Source organism: Pieris napi, chromosome 24 (assembly GCF_905475465.1).
Source record: "Pieris napi chromosome 24, ilPieNapi1.2, whole genome shotgun sequence".
Classification (NCBI taxonomy): Eukaryota; Metazoa; Arthropoda; class Insecta; order Lepidoptera; family Pieridae; genus Pieris; species Pieris napi.
In genome coordinates, this window is record NC_062257.1 from 7,004,574 (window position 1) to 7,025,850 (window position 21,277).

Consider the following 21,277-nt stretch of genomic DNA (forward strand, 5'->3'; position numbering starts at 1 on the left):
TATCTTAAGGTGGATTATAACTGAATTAAATGGTTTCTAATAATAAAATAAATACAAGTATATACAACCCGCAATTGCCGGAAGCAAAATTGCTTTCGCGTTGTATAAGATCCTGAGACCTATCAAATAACTTGGCTGTACTAACAAACCCTTGTGGTTGGAAACATACACATACTGGTTTTCGATTGTTACAATAGATTTTAGATGAGTTTATATTAGAGGTTGAGACTGAAATTGGATATTTTTGACACAAGAATTCTTTTTAAAACTAACGTTATTGTTTCACGTTTCTCAAATCAACACCAGCTATGCAAAACACTCAGTTTTGTTTAGCGCAGTCCGGACATTATTAAAACCTTGACTTGTTAAGGCTATCACGGAATATACTTTAAACCGTACACACCCTTTTTTTATTATATAAATTATCCAATATCCCCGACTCTTGTAGTGTGGTACTTTATTTTATACAAATATTTTGTATAAAATAAGTAAACATATACATACAAATACATACATTAAGAAATTTCTCTTGTAGTTACTCCTTAGTCCTGTAGGAGGTTACTGTTCTGTATTTGACCAATTTGTATAAGAACGTAACCATGGCTAGAGATCTCCGATCGTACAGTGACATCATATTAAATTTACTAAGTCGCTGATGGCACGGATTCCTATGAGAAAATCATGTAATGAATGTGAATAAAATAAATTAAAAATATAACATTTAATTTAGTTTTTTACACCTCACTAGGTAGTTGGTTTTGTTTACAGTATAAATGTGCATCCACAAATTTTTCAAAAAGTGTTATCGATATTATTTTTGAAGTTATACTTCTTTAGGAGCGTTATGAAAAATTGATGAGAGTGAAATTTTACGATGCGCGCGCACCGTGACACAAAATTAACAGAATGAAGTTGCCCACGGAAGATGCTACGGCGTTGAATATAATTTAAAAACAACATTCGAATAATAATAGAATTTATGTTACACTTAATGTAATAATAAATATTTATTAATTTATTTAATTTTTCAAATGTAAACTGAACTTTATTGACTATAATGACTCCTTTTCCAGTCTTTGATTATTTAATTGTAATTATTAATTATTTGCATGCAATCAAAAACTATTTTTAATAATGCCAAAGAAGTATAACTTCTTACGCGCGTACATAAGTAGACGCACCCTATTTTTTTTTATTTGAATCACGCTATCCAACTTCTGAACCAGTCCAAGTTTGATCAAAACATGTTGACAGGCATTAGAAGTAATCTATTGTAATAGCTTCTATATATCTTTAACATATATAAATCCTAATACAAAGCTAAACTCTCAAAAAAGAAATGTCAAATATATGCCTCCAAATTATTTCCCTTGTTAAAAAATAATAAGAACATAAAAAACATCGTACTTCGTAAGACGTTGTATCACTCGAGCCTTCATAAATATCTTTCTATTATTTTTCTCATATCTCTGGAATGTTATTTGACTTCCTTGTGAATTACGAGTTTTCTATGTACAATTTCATGTTATTTTCTGATGCAGCAACCCAGTAAACGTGACTCTCAAAGTCGCAAGTTCAAACCCGACAGTCGTCTAATTAATAGATTTAAATTAAGTATTAGGGATTGTTTACGATTTTTGTGTGTATCCTTGTAATGAATGTGTTGAATCTTTTAAGGTAAGGGATTTATGTTTTGAAGTGAAACTTCTTTAGGCGGATGAAGGTAAAATATTTACGGAACGTCACGAAGATGTGCGGCGTTTTTGTCAAAGAAAAGGGAGAGAACGATTGAGACCGATTGAGAGAGAGTGAGAAGGGCGAACCATATATAAATTCTATTTTCCAAATTAAAATTTCGTAAAGAGAGTTTATGAAATATTAGTATTTTATATTTTATGCAAAATAATTTATTGAAATCTCAAATGACTTAAAATTTATTAATTACAACCACTATGTGGAACCAGCTGCCCACTGAAATATTTCCGAACCAATTCGACTTAGGGTCCTTCAAGAAAAGAGCGTACCTATTCTTGAAAGGCCAGCAACGCACTCGCGAGCCCTCTGGCATTGAGAGTGTCCATGGGCGGCGGTATCACTTAACATCAGGTGATCCTCCTGCCCGTTTGCCCCCCGTTCTATAAAAAAAAAATGAAAAATAAATATAATTTGTATCAATTTTTGACACTTTTAATATTTTATTGAAAATTACATACCTAACATATATTCCTTTTTCCCTCCCTCTAAGTCTCGGAAATTTAAAGTTTTAAAAGTTTAAAAAAAAGTTTAAATAGGTACTTTGTACGCACGCACTTTTTTTCTTAATATTTATATACATATTTGCTTGTAAAGGTAGATTATTTTTATTGAAACAAATACAAAATTAGTGGTCTAGTCCTTTTAAATAATAGATTTTGCGTTGCTGATAAACTAATACTAGAACATCGCGAGAAGAAACAAGTTTTGGAAAAAACAATGCCTGAATAATAAAATGATTGTAGAGAAAGATCACCAGCTTGCTTAAAAAGAAAGAAATGGTTGTCTATAAAGTCGGTTTACGGATGATAGTTTAACGTGACGTGATAACAAAATATTGATGAAATGATTGCATTCTTTTATGAACAAAATTGAATTATTTTATTGAACTATCACTATTTTGTATGACTACAAAGAAGAAGTGAATCTTCGGACGCATAGGCCAATCGAATGGAAGAGAGATGAGGCGCAAGCGTACAATAAGCGTAACGGGACAATGCGTCAAGCTTTTTCGTGCGTGCAGCTTTCATCGATTTATTAGACGTTGTCACGTCAAAAATAATTTTTAAAATATGACTAAGAAGTCTTGTGTTTCGAACTTGTTAATCGAATAAATTAATGTTTTTTTCTAAACGCACCTAAAACTTGTTGAGAGAAATTTCTACCCAAACGACACCTGTCAATCAAAACCTGCCGTTAAAAAATATGTATAGTGAAATAAACAAAAACTGTTAAATAATACAACAAAATCTTGGTTGTATAATATAAGTTTCAACTCACCGCGGTCGTTATACTTTGACACATTAGTGGTTTAGTTTGGAGGAAATAAGTATTCTGCCAAAGCACTTTTCCATGTAGCTACAATAATTATACTTCCTACATGAAATTTAGGAGCTTTCGTAGTAGTAAAATTCTCTTAGTAATATTATGCTTACATTAAAGGTGTTTTTTAACAAGAAAAACGATTTAAAAAATTATAAATTAATCTTTGAATTACAGACTTCCCAAGCTCTCAACAGTATAAAAATTCACAGATAAAATCGTATTGTGGCCATACGTAATAAAGAATTTCTTACCAATAAAATTGTATCGTGGCTATGTCAGTAAAATTATTGTAACTGGCCACATTCTGTTCCAGAATTGTTGCAGACTTTACAAATGTCATAGACTACACTTTTCACGTTATGTTACGTTAGAAAAAGAAAATAAATAAAAAACGTAATTCAATTAATAATGACTTGACGTTTTGTTAAAATTCGTCTCATTAAAGAAAAAAACATAAAAAGTTAAAAAAATGAAAAATAACTTAGTTTTATATTTTTTTTTATAAACGTAGTAGTCAGTGGATGTATTGCAATTGCATAAATTGAATTCTTCTTGCATCTTCTTTTAATTGCATGAATTCAATTTCGTTGCAGACAGTTCTATCCGTTAAACATCAAAAAACCATTTCATCAGAATTCTTTTTGACTTTATAGTAGCAAAAAAAATCCGCCACCGCTTGGTACATTTTCTGGGTGCTTTAAATAATAAAGGATGTTATTTTTACTCTATTATAACTACTCGAGGACAACAATAGAATATGCGAAATAAAGAAATGTTAATTACTATGAAACGAATGAATGCAATGTAACTGTTGAAGAGAGTGCCTACGTCTTTACTCTCGGGGCGTTACTCCAACGATTAAGACATAGACATAACATTTATTACAAACAAAAACATACACACATAAACACACAAAATAACAATAATCAAAGAAAAAAAGTAAAATGAGGAAAATCAAAAACAATTTAAAAAAAAAATAAAAAAAAATCTCTTTTCCCATTCGGTTCGTTTCAAGTCTGTAATGCATGTGTGCTGTGGCTGTAATTGACCCTGGCTCAGCATTATGCTGAGGAGCAGAATGTTCCACAGCGCTGGTCATTCTGCCAGTGACCACAGCAGCTAGTTTGCGCAAAAAACGAAAGAAAATGAATGTAATAAATACATAGTAGAAAAAAATAGGTTACCAGTGTACGTAATGAAGTCTTGTGTAAAGGTGTATCACTACATAGTATAAAACAAAGTCGCTTTCTCTGTCCCTATTTCCCTTTGTATGCTTAAATCTTTGAAACTACACAACGGATTTTGATGCGGTTTTTTTTTAATAGATAGAGTGATTCAAGAGGAAGGTTTATATGTATAATAACATCCATTAAATAGTGGATAAGTACTGTTATTTTTGAGGTTTCTAATGTGATGTTGTAAATAATTACATTTTTTCCGCTTACATTGCAAACGCAGGCTGAACCCTACGAGTTTTATCAAAATAATGTACTAAGTATTGTACACATTGAAAAGGTCTACAGAAAAGTCCGTGATGGTATATGTCTATCTCTTATGGATAACCCACAATAACTTTTTTTTGTCATTTACTTTTTACGACAAATAATGGCTAATTTTCGAAGCGATTTTAATTTTTAACCAATACAGCATTAATCCTTAACCAATTAAATACCTTGAATACATTGTTCATTTAATATAGATCTATATGGCCCTTTACACCGTATGATTTAAGTGAATATTTTCGAAGATATTACAGATTTAAAATTGCGGGACGTAGCGTTTGCGGCGGTACCGGCCGGCCGCACAGTTTTTCTGTAGTGTATTTAGTATCAGCATTGCACCCGTGCGAAGCCGGGGCGGGTCGCTAGTAGTAAATAAAATTAAATTAAAAGTTAAAAATGATTAACGATCTAGAGAAATCGCCACGCTTATACTAAGAAAGCCTTAGTGAGCAAAATGTACATGTGATATATGATTAACGAATTATGACCTAAGTGGTAATAATATGAAACTATAAAGGATATTATATTAATCTTATTTAGAATTTGGGGCTTGTCTAGCCTCAAGGGTTCCTAGACGTATTGCATTACAAATTTATGAGGCATTTTAAGCCTAACATTCATGTCAACAATTAATATATACCGTTGTAGCGATGTTTTGTGTTGTCATCAATGTAAATTCTAGCCATTTGTAATACGTAAATGTTATTTCTATTTTATTTATTTATTGATGTACTTACATAATGCTTTATCTACAGTATGTTACAAGCCATCTTTTATAAAGTATATGACAATTTTGGTAAACATTAATGGTACAAAAATTATCATCAAAACCATCATCAAAAATTACCATCATCAGATAGGGACTTAACAACGCTTTCTTTTAAACTGATCAGCCCACTATCGAGCCAGCTCCGGATAAGCACTGTTTAATATTAGGGTTGTCTGGAAGAAATCGCTTGTTAGCGATAAGGCCGCCCGTTGTCTTATAACTTTTGTAACCTTGTTTTTAATTTAATTTTTTTATATATGTATTTGTATAAGGTAATAAAGTGTGAATAAATAAAATAAACTGAATACGCTGGAACAAGTTGTATCGATGATGACGGGTTGTCTTTATATTAAGATCGATCTTTAAAAAACTCAGCTGTTAAAATTGGTACGGCCATTGCTACAGGTAGTTTTGTACAAAGTGACCATGTCCCTAGACCTTCATGTCCATGTGCAATTGAAGCTCACTGCGGATGTCCATCCGTTCATTAATTTAATTATATAATTAAATATTTAACTATAACAATAATTTACCGTACTTCCTTCACTATTAACACTAATTATAAAGGTATTTATTTTAATTTGTAATCTAATATCCCGAATCGGCAATATCTATATTTTTAATAAAATATTAAAAATGTCTTAGACATGTCAAGTTCATATAGGTAACGCAATGTACCTACACTATATGAACGTCAAAAAATATATATATGAAATGCTTTTTTTTACTGCCAGTTCTCAAAATATCTATAAATCAAGAACTGGCTCACAAACTCTTCCGAGACTTCTCTTAACTTTTATAAGTCTAAGTAACTCTTAAATCTTCTCTCTCTTACTGTTACTCGCACGATACTTATAATTTTTTTTCTTAAAATGACCTTCACTCAGAAAACCAGTATTATATTTACAACCTTGTAATAAACAAGAAAGAAAGCGGAAAACTATTCTAATGCAAAACAAAAGAAAAATCTTAATTTAAATTTTATAAAAAGGTTGTTGATGCATAAGGTTTTAATGGGAACTAAAAAAAATCTAAGCCCTACTGAAAGTTCTCATAATGCGCGTGATCCTATTTCGACATGCCATCTGCTGTGACTGTTGACACCTCACTTTGACAGATGACAATAACAATCAATAATGACATCTAAAAGATTGTTGCCATTTAAAGAAATTACTTCCAATAGTTTTCCAAAATAAAACCAGTTTTTTATTCAGGCTTAAAATAAAACTTAAGTGATGACTAGTAAATTTATCATTAACACGACTTTAATACTAACGCGGGGGCCTCATAGCCTAGCGGTCTTATTAAGTGGCAGCTAGGTGAGGGGTACCGGGTTCGATTCCCGGTTCGAGGGCAAGTTTTAATTAAATTTAAATTTGTTCTCGGCCTTAGGGAGGGTTGTGCGGTACCGGGCGAGTGCTTAAACCGTACATGGAGGACACGGTCGAATGTCTAAAGACAAGCACGAATTATGAAACATCCTATACTTGACGCTGGCTAATGCACAAATCGTGCCAGAGCCATTAAAAAAAAATACTAACGCGGTTAATAAAATGTATAATTAAGGTAAATTCTTATTGTTTGAAATTCAGGTCATTGTCCGGGATATTCTTGAGATGGCGCTGCTCCAATTGAGCCAATTCCGCGCAGCACATTACGCAATGTAATGCCACGCGGAAATCATTTATCGGCTTTAGGAATGGATTATGCGGTGTATTATTGTCCGTCCTTTATGGTTGTGGACATATTATAGAAGTCCGTTTTGTGTCACTTTCTTATACATTATATAAACTAGCTGACCCGGCAAATATATATTATTTCTAGGAAACGTTTTTTTTAGTTAACGCTCGTACGTGATTATGGCGTTGTAACAGATATTTCTTTAAAACTTTTGAACTAATAGGCATCTTGTGCACTATATCTAGGTTTCTATTAAAAAGCAAAATCAAAATTTTAAGAAACAAATTCAGTACAAACCTCCAAAAATTTGCTTTTATGCACAAATTTTATACGAAGTTTGGGCGTTTATAATGTACTCATTAATTATAACCAGAAAAAAATATTTGCATAGAAACCTTGTAAATGTAATGGAGTTTCTAAATGTAAAACTTTTTTTTCATAATCTTGTAAGGCTTACGAAAAAACATGTATTTCTTGGAACAAGTTTTATGAAATTTCCGCACACAATTTTACTATCAATATTATCGCGGTCTCACCTGCTTGTTAGCCATTTTTATGAATGGCTCGCTATCTATCTATGCTATCTCTTTTCGCTTTGCCTCTTGTTCTTACATTGCGCTGGATGAAACAACAAGCTTTTTGGCCATGCTCGCGTTGCCGTTCGTCGGACGGGGAAGGGTGCTCTAATAAAAATAACTATCAATAATAAAAAATAGGGGTTGATCGTAGAGGGGTTGATATTTAGGGTTGTATGTATTTTTGTATGCTGTCATAAAAAATAAAAAATAAACAATTTTAGCCAAAAAATAAAAATTTTGGGGTGGACCACGACACATTTAGGGGTTTGAAAGATAGATAGTAGCCGATTCTTAGACTGAATATGCTAAAAAAATTCCATAAGAATCGGTCGGTTTCGAAGGAGTATGGAAACGAACATTGTGACACGAGAATTTTATATAGGTATTAGATAATACTAAATATAAAATTCAAAAGCAATATATTTTTCTTTTAAAAAACAAATAAAATTTCCACGGTTTAATATAAATTTAAAGCCGATTTTCTACAATATTAAACTATTCATGTTTCATGTTAATAATAGATTAACATAATATTCAAAAGGTTGGTCCTAACCAAACATGGCTTTTACATTTAATTGTTTCGGCTGATTGTGTTCTACGTATATTAAAATTAACACAAGACAAATTTCATTTCACAATTGGTATCTGTAATAGCAATTAAAGCTACAATATTGAGTTGTTGTACCACGCAATCTCAAGAGACATTAGAAGTAAGGAACTAGACCAAAATTTATTGAATATGTTTAACGTTTACTAAACGTTGGGGTCACTATTAGAGATAAAGTCATCATCTTAGATATATACAGTTTGGACTAGAGAAAAGTAATGTGGGAAGATCAGAAAAGCAGATAGGCTGACGACATTGATAAAATTTCTGAGGAGAAATGTTTGGAGGAAGCTAAGAACAGACAAATGGAAAATTCAGGTGAATGCCTTTACCCAATAGAGGTCCATACTGTAGAAAAGAAACGGAAATAAAAATTACTTACGTAGTCTAACGCCCGAACCCAATAATTAATCCACAATCTCAGATTGAAAACAATCTGAGATCAGATCGCGACAGTCGATCGATATCCTATCTGCATCCCAATAACCAAACCCTATGAAGACAATCCATTTTTGGCGACAGATACTTGCTCTTTGTCGTTACCGAGTTTTCACTCATATTAAAACCAAATAAAGTAAATAAAACCGTACAAATAATATTAAAATATACATGTGTATGTTTAAAACATAACAAACAGTTTTTTTAATCATTTAAAAACTGGTGTAAATTAAAATCTGTTACAATAATTAACTGTTGGAATCGAGCTATTGTCAACTATCATTTTCATACAAAGATCTATCCACAGACACCGATACGACCTCCCATGGATAGCTTGTATCGACAGATGGCTATTACAATCCGTCGATTGGTTATTGGCACACTTGTTACAATATTTGGATTAAGTTTACTATCTCTGATGGTGGATTATGGATCGAGATTGGTTATTTAGGCGTAAGAGTACAATAACAAAACCAACACACATTTGATATGTGATTTTTAATAGTATGGAATTATATATTTATTACTATTATAATATAGTCCCTTTATAAGTATCAGCATCGCAGTTAACCTATAACTGTATTTTTCGGTCTAATACCAGCTGAGTTTCATCATCGGACGTCAAGGCAAAATACAAAATACCATCCGTATCACCTCGACGTCCGTCGTTCCACAACTGAGCTTTTTCTAAGGCAGTTTTTGCCGCGCACCACCACTATGTGGAACCAGCTGCCCACTGAAGTATTTCCGAACCAATTCGACTTAGGGTCCTTCAAGAAAAGAGCGTACCAATTCTTGAAAGGCCGGCAACGCACTTGCGAGCCTTCTGGCATTGTGAGTGTCCATGGGCGGCGGTATCACTTAACATCAGGTGAGCCTCCTGTCCGTTTGCCTCCTATTACATAAAAAAAAATGCAATTATGAAGGGGTCAATAAACTAAGAGTCGCGAGTATATTTGCCGGCCCTTGAAACCTCTCTTTTGCAGTGTAATAGCGTCATTCAATAGAGTTTACTACGAGTGTCTCTGAGACGTTCATTTTTCTACTTATATTATATTTGAATTGTCCAAGCTCCCATAGGGTAGATAACTCAAACTCAAACTCAAAATATCTTTATTCAAGTGGGTAACCAAGTACACTTATGAATTGTCAAGTTAAATTAATTGTAAATTTACATTTACTACCAGTTCGCAAGTCAAGGGCGTAGAGCGCGTAAGAAGAACTGGCAAGAAACTTTCCGCCACTCTTTTTACTCGCCAAGTATTGTCATGCAAATTGTTTGAACTGGAGCAAATCAATCCCAAGGATTAGGATCATTTAAGTATTCCTCAAATTTATAAAACGCTTTATTGAATAATATCTCTCTATCTACAGCTAATCACAAAGAGGAATTCGTATCGTAACTTCTGTTGTGACAGTTTTTCGCACCTGTTATGTCGGAGTTTCGAAGTTCGGTCACTTGTTGGTGTGAGTTACTTTGTGGTTTTATTTCGAATTGTAACTTTAACCGATCCATACCTGACAATTAAATGAAGATATATTTTGTTATTTGTTTACAAAAACACAGGGAATGGTATTGTCTTAGCGACTCTCAACCCAGTGGTCGTGGGTTCGTAATTTGACTGCACCATCGTAGAAACGTCGTTTGAAACATCGTAAGAATATCAGCCTATTAACCACTTTGGCATCTGTCAGACTGATATGGTTAATCGCGTACTTATCTACAAAGAAATACAGATATCTATGGCCAAAACCATAAATACAAGAGTTTTTTTTACGTTCCTACAATATTAACCACAATTAAAGAAAACACTTTTTTACCGGATTCAAGTTAAGTATTATTATAAATTTACAATTTAGAGGACACCGTGAGTCATTTCTGCCAAAACCCTCCATCTTTTAGTCGATATCAACGCCGGGGGAATAAATACAGATAATACGACTTTTTCTACAGCTGTGATACTTTTTGACATTCAACACCTTTTGTCTTCAGTCACCGTGACCACGCACGCTGTAAAGCACGCGAAACGTCGGAAAATTTTAAAATTATGTAAATTTTTAATAATACATAACTTGAATCCGGTAAAAAAATGTTTTCTTTGAATGTGTAAAAGTTATGTCAATAAAAGACAATAAACCGCAATTTCATGAAAATAAAATAAAATGCTCAGAGAATTTAAAATATTCTAATAGAAATACAAAATAGCACTGTTTTTAAATATTAAATATTTAATGTACAACTTAAGTAAGCTTTGCGAACACTCGACTTCAACAATTCTTTGTCACAGGTGAGAATATTACAGTGAAAGCGCCGTTGTGTTCAAGAAAGTGCAATTTGCGAGTTTTTAACTGAATTTTGCATTGAGAAATCAAATATTCTTGCTTGCTTTTTACCGCTGATTTAGTTAAAACCTTCGCGTACTGCGTGCCTTCTGCAACTCTCTTTTCAACGTTTCACTTGTGAAGAAGTCATTTTACGATTTGGCAGACTGATAAACAATAATCGTGACAATGTTTTCTGCTATTTAGATGAACCTTGTGTCTGATAAATAGATAAACTAATAATATACGAAAGAAGCTAGGTTAAAGTATTGTAAAAAAATGTCTACGAGACCTAGTTGTTATTTATTTAATTATTACGAGTAAACTTTAAGTAGCAAGAAAATAATACTTTTTATGAGCTAATTTTAATTATCGACTCTCATTGAGAAATGGCGCTTTGCCCGGAAGATGTTAAGTTGTTTAGAATTTTGCATCTGTTACGTTTGTCTATGATTTTTCGTCTTTGTTGAATAGATCACTAACCTAGCCTAACCGTTTAGAATCTTACGAATGGATATCCGTTAGTTTTTAAAATTACCACGAGATGTCTGAAATTGGTAAATTTGCGAAAATGTGGGCGTAAAATAATACAATTTATCTATAGCTTAGAATACTACGAAAGTTTTATAAATTTGCGGATTTTTTTTATATTCCGGTGACAAGTCACACGTAACAGGTACGTAGCGGCTTGATAGGGACAGAAGGCTGCTTATAAATGTAACAGCCCTGCGATTCTGTAACTCACTTTTCGAACTCACACAGCGGTATTCACAGCGGCGGTCGCACTCAAATCTATACGCAGATAAGGAGGGAGCTTGTGCGACCGCCGCTGTGAAAACCGCTGTGTGAGTTCGAAAAGTGAGTTACAGAATCGCAAGGCAGATACTAACGCATTATCGCACATCATTAGATACACAACTCGAAATGTTAAAACAAATTTCGATAGACCCCCGAAATAATTCGTAACCAACCTCCAAGACGTCGTTACAAATGAATTCTTCCGATAGCCGGTATCTAGAGGCCGTAACGGACAAGACAGATGCCCCCTCGCTACCATTAATCCTTCTAATCTCGACAGAAAAGCTCCGGGGAGCTAACATTTATCAAAACAAGAGGTTGCCCAGTGCATTTGTTGGTATTATAAGGTGATAATTGAACGTATTATAGCGAGGATAACTTTTTTTTGAAGTGAAACTTCTTTATCGGCGTTGGAAAAAAAATTACCGTCACATTTTTCGGTTACGCCGTACGCGTCACATTATTCCGTTACGCGCATCTTTTTCTTGTCCCTACCACGGTTGATTCGAAGAGATTCGAAGCCATTAATAACAAAAATAAATAATAACGATAATAATGATAGTAATAATTCTATTACAATTAAAGAAATTCTGTAATAATCTTAATAGTAATAAGGTAAAATAAATAATTGTATTTTTTGTATTCATGTCTTTGATAATAAAAGCCTTTTGTTAAACTTAATCTAATTTAACTTTATTTAACCTATTTCTGTAAAGTTGTATATAGTAGATCATTTTCCGAAAAATAAGGTCATAAAAATGTTTCACTTCTTAAATATATAATTCTACATTTAGAAATATTAAAAATGCCATAATCCGAATATTGTGGATATATCTTGTCGATAACAATAATTGTTTAAATACGTTCTTTATTTGAGGGAAGAATTTACCGTATCGACGGGATGAACATAAAATGTTGGACAGTTACGAAACCCACGAACATTTGATATTGGATTTTATTGCCAATATTCCAATGTTTCTTCTGCTACAAATATAACAAATCAAAAACTATGAAAATCGGTCCAGCCATTCTCGAGTTATAAGTGGTACCCGACTTTGTTTTATATATTAAGATATAATATGGAATTTGTACTCTTTTATGAGCGTACGTATTATATTTTTAGGATTTATTATGAATGTGTAATATAGAAATTTTATACAAATGTAAAATTTTAGTATGTCAAAATCTACGTTATGGACATACGTCACTAAATCTCGACTCCAAATATAAACCGATCTCTCTATTTAGCGTTTATTTTTCCTAAAAGATTTTGGTAAAATATTTTTTTTTCATTAACATTTTTCACATTTATATTATTCCAATCAAAATCAATACTGCCTATTATCTACCGTTTACACAATACATAACCTCCAATTCTATTATTCGCCCTTCCATTGTTTGGCTAATCTCCAATGATTAACGGTTCCTTTGTTGTTACAGGCATCCCGCCGATGTAAACTCAAATCCGCAATGAGATGAGTATGCGCGTGTCGTGGGCAAGGTGGTGTTGGATAGTTATCTTCACCACGTGCACCGCGAGGACTGCCAGCGACTGGCTCGACTGCGCTCACATCGCCACGTGTCGGTGCAAGTGGTCCTCGGGCAAGAAAACCGCCACGTGCGCCTCTGGTGACCTACGCCGCCCGCCCACACTCTCCTCCGACATACAAGTGCTGGATCTCCACGACAACCCACTCAGAAATCTCCCCCAAGAAGTATTCTTCAATATCGGCCTACTCAACTTACAACGACTCAATTTACGCGCGACCAAACTTCGCTCCATACATGCAGACGCGTTTTTACAATTAAGAATTCTTATTGAGGTCGATCTGGCTGATAACGATCTGGCCATACTCCCCAGAGATATTTTTAGAGGTAACGAGAGATTGAGGTTGGTTGTTCTCAGTAATAATCCGTTAACGATATTACTTGCCGATCAATTCCCACCGTTGCCGCATCTACGCATGCTGTTGTTGGATGGATGCCGATTGAGAACGATACACACAAATGCGCTACGGAATTTGAAATCACTAGAAACTATAGATTTGAGAAGAAATCAACTGACCTACTTGAGATTGATAACCTTTTCATTACCAGCCCTGAAGACTATGTCTCTATCGGGAAATCCATGGAGGTGTGACTGTAGATTAAGAGAATTTAAAGATTGGTTTTTAGAAAGTAAATTAGGTACGGAAGAATTAGTTTGCGTGGAGCCGTCCACGCAGTCCGGGAACAAATGGCGTCATGTATCTAGCGAAGTAATGACGTGTCCGCCTGAAGTAAAATCAAGTACGTTAGTCATAAGGGCAGAAGTTGGCGTTGCGGCGACGTTTGGATGTTGGGTGCACGGTATACCGAAGCCAAAAGTAACGTGGTTGTTTGATGGTGTAGATTTAAATAATAGCAGTGTCGATTGCGACATGGAAGAAACTGATTCTATAATAGAAGACGACAATATAGAGGAAAGAGTGCCCGGTAGTGTTAGGTGGGTGAATATCACTTTATTTAATGTAACCGCAAGTGCTGCTGGGGAGTGGACTTGTGTGGCCAAGAGCGTAGCAGGGGAATCCCGAGCCGTGATTAGTTTAGTGTTGCCAAGGTCACAAACTGCCACCGCTCGAACGGCACCAGGCATTCCTCAATTATTGGGCGTAGTCTTTGGTGCATTAGGCGCATTAGCAGCCCTGGGTTTTATCGCTGCAGTCGGATGCTGGCACTTGAGAAAAAGAAGTGTACCACCGAGTAGAAGTTTTATGGATCAAGAGAAACGGTTGATAGATGCGTCCGTGGTTGTCAGTTGTGACCGTTCCATCGCTGATATGGCATCTCCTTGTGACTTTGAGTTGACAGAACGGTCTTTATCCGTGGACGAACAGCCTAGAGGTTGCGTTTTTGATCCCGTTCATATAACTATAGAAGGTACTCCCGGTGCGTTTCCCCCTCCTCCAGCAGAGTTTGCAGTACCAGTACCGTATGGGAATATTTTTATATCAGTGCAAGTCGCAGGAAGAGGAGAACCAGCAAAGTATCCAGACTTACTAAGCGGTGGTGCCACGTTGCCGAGACGAACTAGAACATGTTGTGGTGCTCCTTACGATAACATGGGTCCAAGAGTCACAGCGACCGGAAGTTCGACTTGGTCACTGCCCGGAGCGACCGCCGAAGAACCATCCGAGACCCCAGTGCTGACCCTCCCGCCTCCGCCGCCCGAGTTTGTCTCCCTTTAGCCTAGGCCCCTGGTACTGGACCCCTCGAATCTGAGGTGACCTGGTACCAATGATTTTACAAGTCAATTAGACTAATTCCCAATTTTATTGTATCGATAATTTTGACGGATAATTTAAATTGTATATAGTGTGTGCGCGATGTGAGACATCCTGTGAGATTACTATAAGATTGTTATCAATATTGTATGATATGAGTCTGTAAGCAAACTTGTTGTTCGTACGTTGGGATGTTGACTCGAAAGCATTTAGTCTCGATATTTGTTTACTAGATTTTCCTTTCTTCGCATTGTCTTCCCAACTTTTGTAAATATTGTTTATTCGTATTATAAAATTTTCCCAAATATAAGACTGACCCTTTGTCTTATTTTCATGTCTCTTTGTATAGTGTAGAGCTAATCACTTGAGCAGTTAGCTTTTCCTTTTAACTGGAAGCATATAATGTAAAATAAACCGATCACATGTAATATATTGAGTTGTTTGATTTATATCCCCGTTTCGCTTAATATGAATTGTCCTTAACGCGATTTCAAATTATAACAACAGCTGGTGCCAGCGACTACGTCTGCGCAGGACTAGTATTTCGAGTAGCTTATACTAGCATAGCGTATAAAAACTACATAAGATATTGACTATTTAAGATAAACATTTCCATCATAGATTTCATAGAATCGCTCGCATTTTTTCCTACTTACTTACTACTTACTTATTTTGGACAATTCACACAATATCTTTATAAATTGTAACCTATGTTGTTTGTTATTCTAATGTATAAGCTATATTCTTGTAATGTTTCATAACAATCCATTCAGTAGTTTTTACGTTAAAGATTTACAAACATCTATGCATACTTACAAACTTGCGTTGCGTTTATAATATTAGTAGGATTTATGAAAGTTTTTTTTTTTAAAGAAAATTCACACCAATTGACCTAGTCCCATGCTAAGCTGGCGAAGCTTGTGTTATGGGTACTAGGCAACGGATGTACATACATATTATAGATAGATAGACATAGAAATACATTTTTAAACACCCAAGATCTAAGCACAACACCAAATGCTCATCACATCGATGTTCGTCTCAGCCGGGGATCGAACTCGGGACCCATGGATTCGCAGTTAGGGGTACTAACCACTAGACCAATGAGTTTAAAGAAACATATTGTTTTTATTGATATTATATCATTACCTATGGAGATGATATAGTATTATATTTTAATTAATGCTATTCGATTCCCTTATCAATAAAAACGTATCATTTATTTCGTAAACATTTTCTTAAAAGAGTTACATTACGAGCTAATCTTAAAAGAAAAAACAAAAGGCAATCTTAAGAGAAAATCGGAAAATTAATTTCACCGAAACAAGAGTCAAGATTTTTCTCAGTAAATTTTGTTTGGCCATAAAATTAATTCTTTGCTCAATTTAACTGCCAAAACAATTTGTTGCGAGCCATAATGCTTTTGACCCAGTTACATATACACACAAAATACATCACTTTAGAAAGAGAGGGTAGTGTATAGTGGTAAATTTATTGCTAAAGATTTTTTTAAATCGGTCCACTACTTTTTTAGTGAATTAAAAATTATTTAGCAACTTAAATACTTACCTTAATGTTTTATTAATGTTCGTAAACAATTACAGTTAATTAAATTATATGTTATCTAAGTTGACTAACAAGATCAAGTGAAAAACTCGTCTTCCTGAAAACTATACTCTGTTAGAAGAGAGACAGAAACCAGTGGAAACAGATAGTCTGCACCAGATGTTGATGACCACGACGCTTAAGCCTGAGCTACCGACTGAAGAGAGAGATCTAAGAGTTACGAAATATCATAGATTAGTTATATTTAGGAATGATAGGGCAATTAAAAAAATTATAAATATTTATTATGTAAGCTCCCGAATTAAAAATTATAATATACAGTCTATAGGGAGAGAAAACTTTATATTAAAATGTATTTGGGTTAATTTGGAATGTAACTAGTTACAATATTATATAGGAGGTAAAATAACTATTTTCGGTAGTTTGACGGTCGGCGATTCCCGGCTAAACAATAATTGTTTCCCGTTAGTTAAATGTTGATACCATTTTGAGATGTTATAAGACGTGAAACATTTATAATAATACCTAGGTAACACTGAACATTTTTAGAATTGACCAGTTAGAAACATTGCTTATGAAAACTTTTTTTAATTTTAATTTAGTATGTAACCTATTGCATCAATTTTTTCATTTGTTTTGTGAATTGGCGGATACTTGCTTTACCTGCCCTGCGATTCTGTAACTCACTTCACGAACTCACACAGCGGTTTTCGCATCGGCGGTCGCTCTCAAATCAGTCGTGAAGCAGTCATTTTATGATTTGGCATTCTGAAAAGGTGGGAGCTTGTACTTTATTGTTTATCAGAATGCCAAATCATAAAATGACTGCTTCACGACTGATTTGAGAGAGACCGCCGATGCGAAAACCGCTGTGTGAGTTCGTGAAGTGAGTTACAGAATCGCAGGGCTGGTACACTTACCAAATATACAAACATAATAATTATTAAAAAGAAGCATTTTTCTTCCTTGGTCGCAGTGCAATAATTCCTTTTATACATCCTTAAACTTCAATTTTAATCTTTTAAGCTGAATTCCATTCCTCAATATTTTTTGTATTAGTTAAGTAATATTCTTTATTTTAATTAACTGTACAAACAAAATAGTTCAATAATACTACTTAACAGTTTTATTGACACAAATATCGGTAAAGTAACGTAGTAGTATAGTAAATATAAAAAAATAGATTGATTGGACAATAGTGGTTATGAAATAAAAGAAAACATTTTAACAGAACAAACTGTTTATTCTAGCTGTAAAGTTCATGTCACTGCGTCATAGTTATTGGTTAATATCTATATAATGTCTATCTATAAATTATTATTTATTTATTATAAAAAAAATCAGTGGCGCTACAACCTTTTTAGGTCTTGGCCTCAGATTCTGAATCTGTCTTATGATCTTTTTAAAATCTAATAGGACACAGGATCGCGCGCATGGCCGCATCGACCGAGATAGATAGATAGATTTTGGATAGATATTTCAAGTGGTCTAAATTCTTTAGTCTATGATGTGCAGGGACAGAGTCAGAGTGAATATTCGAAACAAACCGCATTGACCGAGGCCAAGCTGCAACCCTCAACTTTCTATATGGCTATTAAAACTAATCTAGAACTGTAAGCATTGAGCCATTGGTTAAGTCCGAAGAGGCGTGACCCAAATTTTAGTCTGTCTGTTCATTGTGAACTTTTAATGAGTGTTTTGATGGTCCTACAGTTAAGTGATAAGTGCGGAATTATGCTTCAGCTGTGGTTTTAATTATACAAGTGTTGCCAGTTATTCAACGGTGCTTCTTTTTCTCAATAGTAGTTCGGTCAAGCTGGGAAAGCGAAATAAAAATTATGTAACCATAATAAATAAATAGCAGTGTTGGCCTAGTGGCTTCAGCGTGCGACTTTCATCCCTGAGGTCCTAGGTTCGATCCCCGGCTGTGCACCAATGGACTTTCTTTCTATGTGCACATTTAACATTCGCTCGAACGGTGAAGGAAAACATCGTGAGGAAACCGACATGTCTTAGACCCAAAAAGTCAACTACTTGCCTATTAAATTACCAAATGATCACGATACAGAAATCTGAGGCCCAGACCTAAAAAGGTTGTAGTTCCATTCATTTTTTTATTTATTTACATTACAATATATACAAGAGCAAGGATGACCTTAATATAGGTCAAAGACGGTCACCAATATGTTCCACCGTACGAGAGAATTTCCATAAATCTTTGCTAAAAATATGATGATGTAAATTTTGCGGAGTATGATGCCTTTATAAGTTTCTAGAATAAAACTTAAGTGTCATTTGTGCCGCAACGGGCACTTTGTCGCCACAGTGGAATAGTCTAGGAACTGCTACACAATATAACAGGTAGGTAAGTTCCTTAGATTTCTACAAACGAGATTGCGTATCTGCTTCATTTAAGAAATTAAAACTACTGTTAATGTCCTAATCCTTGTATATTTCTTCTTTATAATAGCTACTACTGTTTGTCGTTCGGATTTATAAATTTTATCACACTTTTTATTAGTAAAACTTTTTGGGGATACATCCAATGTGTTTTATCTTTTTAGTTCACACTTTAGTTACTGACCGTGCAAGGTTGGTGGCAGGTGGCTAGGGAAGCCGGTCTTAATTAATTAGACATATCATTTATTACAAACAAAAAACACACACATAACACACACAAAATAACAATAATCAAAGAAAAAAATAAATAAAAAATATAATAAGAGATATATAAAAAAAAATCCCTTTTCCCATTCGGTTCATTTCAAGTGTGTAATGCGTGTGTGCTGTGGCTGTATTTGGCCCTATTTCAGCATTATGCTGAGGAGTAGACTGTTCCACAGAGCTGTTCATTCTGCTAGAGACCACAGCAGCTAGTTTGCGCCTCAGTCGCAAAAAAAGAAAGAAAAAGAATGTAATAATACTTAGTAGAAAAAAAAATAATATTAGTAAAAGTTAGCAGTGCAAGTAATGAAGTCTTGTGTAATGGTGTGTATATAAAATACAATTAAAAGTAAAAAATAAAAATATTTTTTTTTTAGTTTTTTTTGGCCAGATCAGAGAAACTAGATTTCGTTTTGGCTTAATGCTTATCCTTCACCAAACACTGACACTCTTTTGGACCCTGAATCACTTTGCCTTGCCTTTACTTAGGAGCGTCCATATGTACTCCTCATAGTTGTCCCTGATTGAGGTAAGTAGCCATACACCATAGCCTCCATAGCCATAAGAGTGCAAATCTTTTTCTCGCCACGCCCCATTCAACGACGTTATACACCTCTGTCTTGCCTCTGTCAATGTTCCAGCCATTTTGGAACCAACAAGCATTTCTAGAGACGATGGCAAGTAGCCGGATGGGATGTCTTTAATCCCTTGTAGGGTGAGATGGGATTTGGTATGAGATGCTACTTGTGTGGACACGTTAGCTGCGTCTCCCCTCTCTCAGACAAGAACAAAAGCTGACGCAGCCACGGAGCAGACGGAAAATAAATTGCTCAAATATAAGTCTTTGGAACCTATAATTAATCGAAGAGATTACTATTTTATTTCCAAGAATTTGTAAAAAAATATTATGGTTAAACTAAACTTCATAATGGTTTGCAAATTTGTTAAAGTATATAAAAGTTAAAATGAGACGTCTTTAAACCTATTTAGCATCTCTTAAGCTAAATGCAGTATTTCCATACAATATTCATGAGATCTTCACGACGATCTATGTAGCTCTTGACACAGAAATAGCGATAGTATATTAATATTTTATAATAATTTTAGTTTGTATATACTAAGGAACATTGGCTATTTTTTTTTAGCATTTAACATTGGCTTTTTTTAGCATTTAACATTGGCTTTTTTTAGCATTTAACATTGTCTGTTGTGAGGAAAAGTCCTTTAAAAAAAAAACATGTATTGGTTGTTTGTAAAGTAGGTTTACGATCGAGATGTTTACGTGATAACGTCTTATTGGTGATATAAGTTTTTTATCATAACATAACCTCTAAATTTCGTTTGTTTACACGTGTCTTTTTTCCATCTTTCATTACTTTTACAAGTTTATTCAAGAATGTTAATTGTTAGTAAGTTGGCTATTTTATTTTATTCACCTTTTTTTGTTGCAATTGTTGTAACACTTCACTTGCACTTCACATTTTGTTTCACTGTTAAACATTCAACGAAAACTTAACCGCACGAGAAAATCTCCATTCGTTTGTATGCCGCTAGAGTGAGATGAGACGGGAGATCGGTCCGTCTCTCTCTCGTTATACCTGCGATCGCGCTCGTGAGGTTTTGGTGTGACACAAGTTTCTGAACATGTCACCCGACTAAAACGATTTTAATGACGTTGTCACGTCAAAAAAGGAGCAGTCAAGTTCCAGTATAAGTCTTAATCATCGCCGTACAGCCTTCTATAGATTGCACTACGGAGAATGCTCCAACAACATAACCAGATTCCGTCATCCTTTGTTGACATCCCCAGGTGTGGTACTGCACGATTTGGATCGTCGTTTCTTGTTGCAAAGGAGTGGAACTCCATGCCGCCTTCTATCTTCCATAGACAGTTAAATATGCGAACATTTAAATGGTGTTTATATGAATAGAGCCTTAAAAAACACAAATTCAAATAGTTATTAACATATGGCGCTTTACTAAATAATTGATAATAATTTTAACAGCTACAA

General features: G+C 34.4%; 1 protein-coding gene across 1 annotated transcript in view; it reads left to right on the top strand.

The window, feature by feature from the left end:
• LOC125061905 (leucine-rich repeat-containing protein 24-like) overlaps nt 1-15,467 on the top strand; it is a 35,782-nt gene extending 20,315 nt beyond the window's left edge. The window contains exon 2 of the mRNA XM_047667542.1: nt 13,213-15,467. Within this exon, the coding sequence (XP_047523498.1) occupies nt 13,248-14,999 (1,752 nt within the window). The 5' untranslated portion in view covers nt 13,213-13,247 and the 3' untranslated portion in view covers nt 15,000-15,467. The remainder of the gene's footprint in view (nt 1-13,212) is intronic.
• Nucleotides 15,468-21,277: the final 5,810 nt, after the last annotated feature.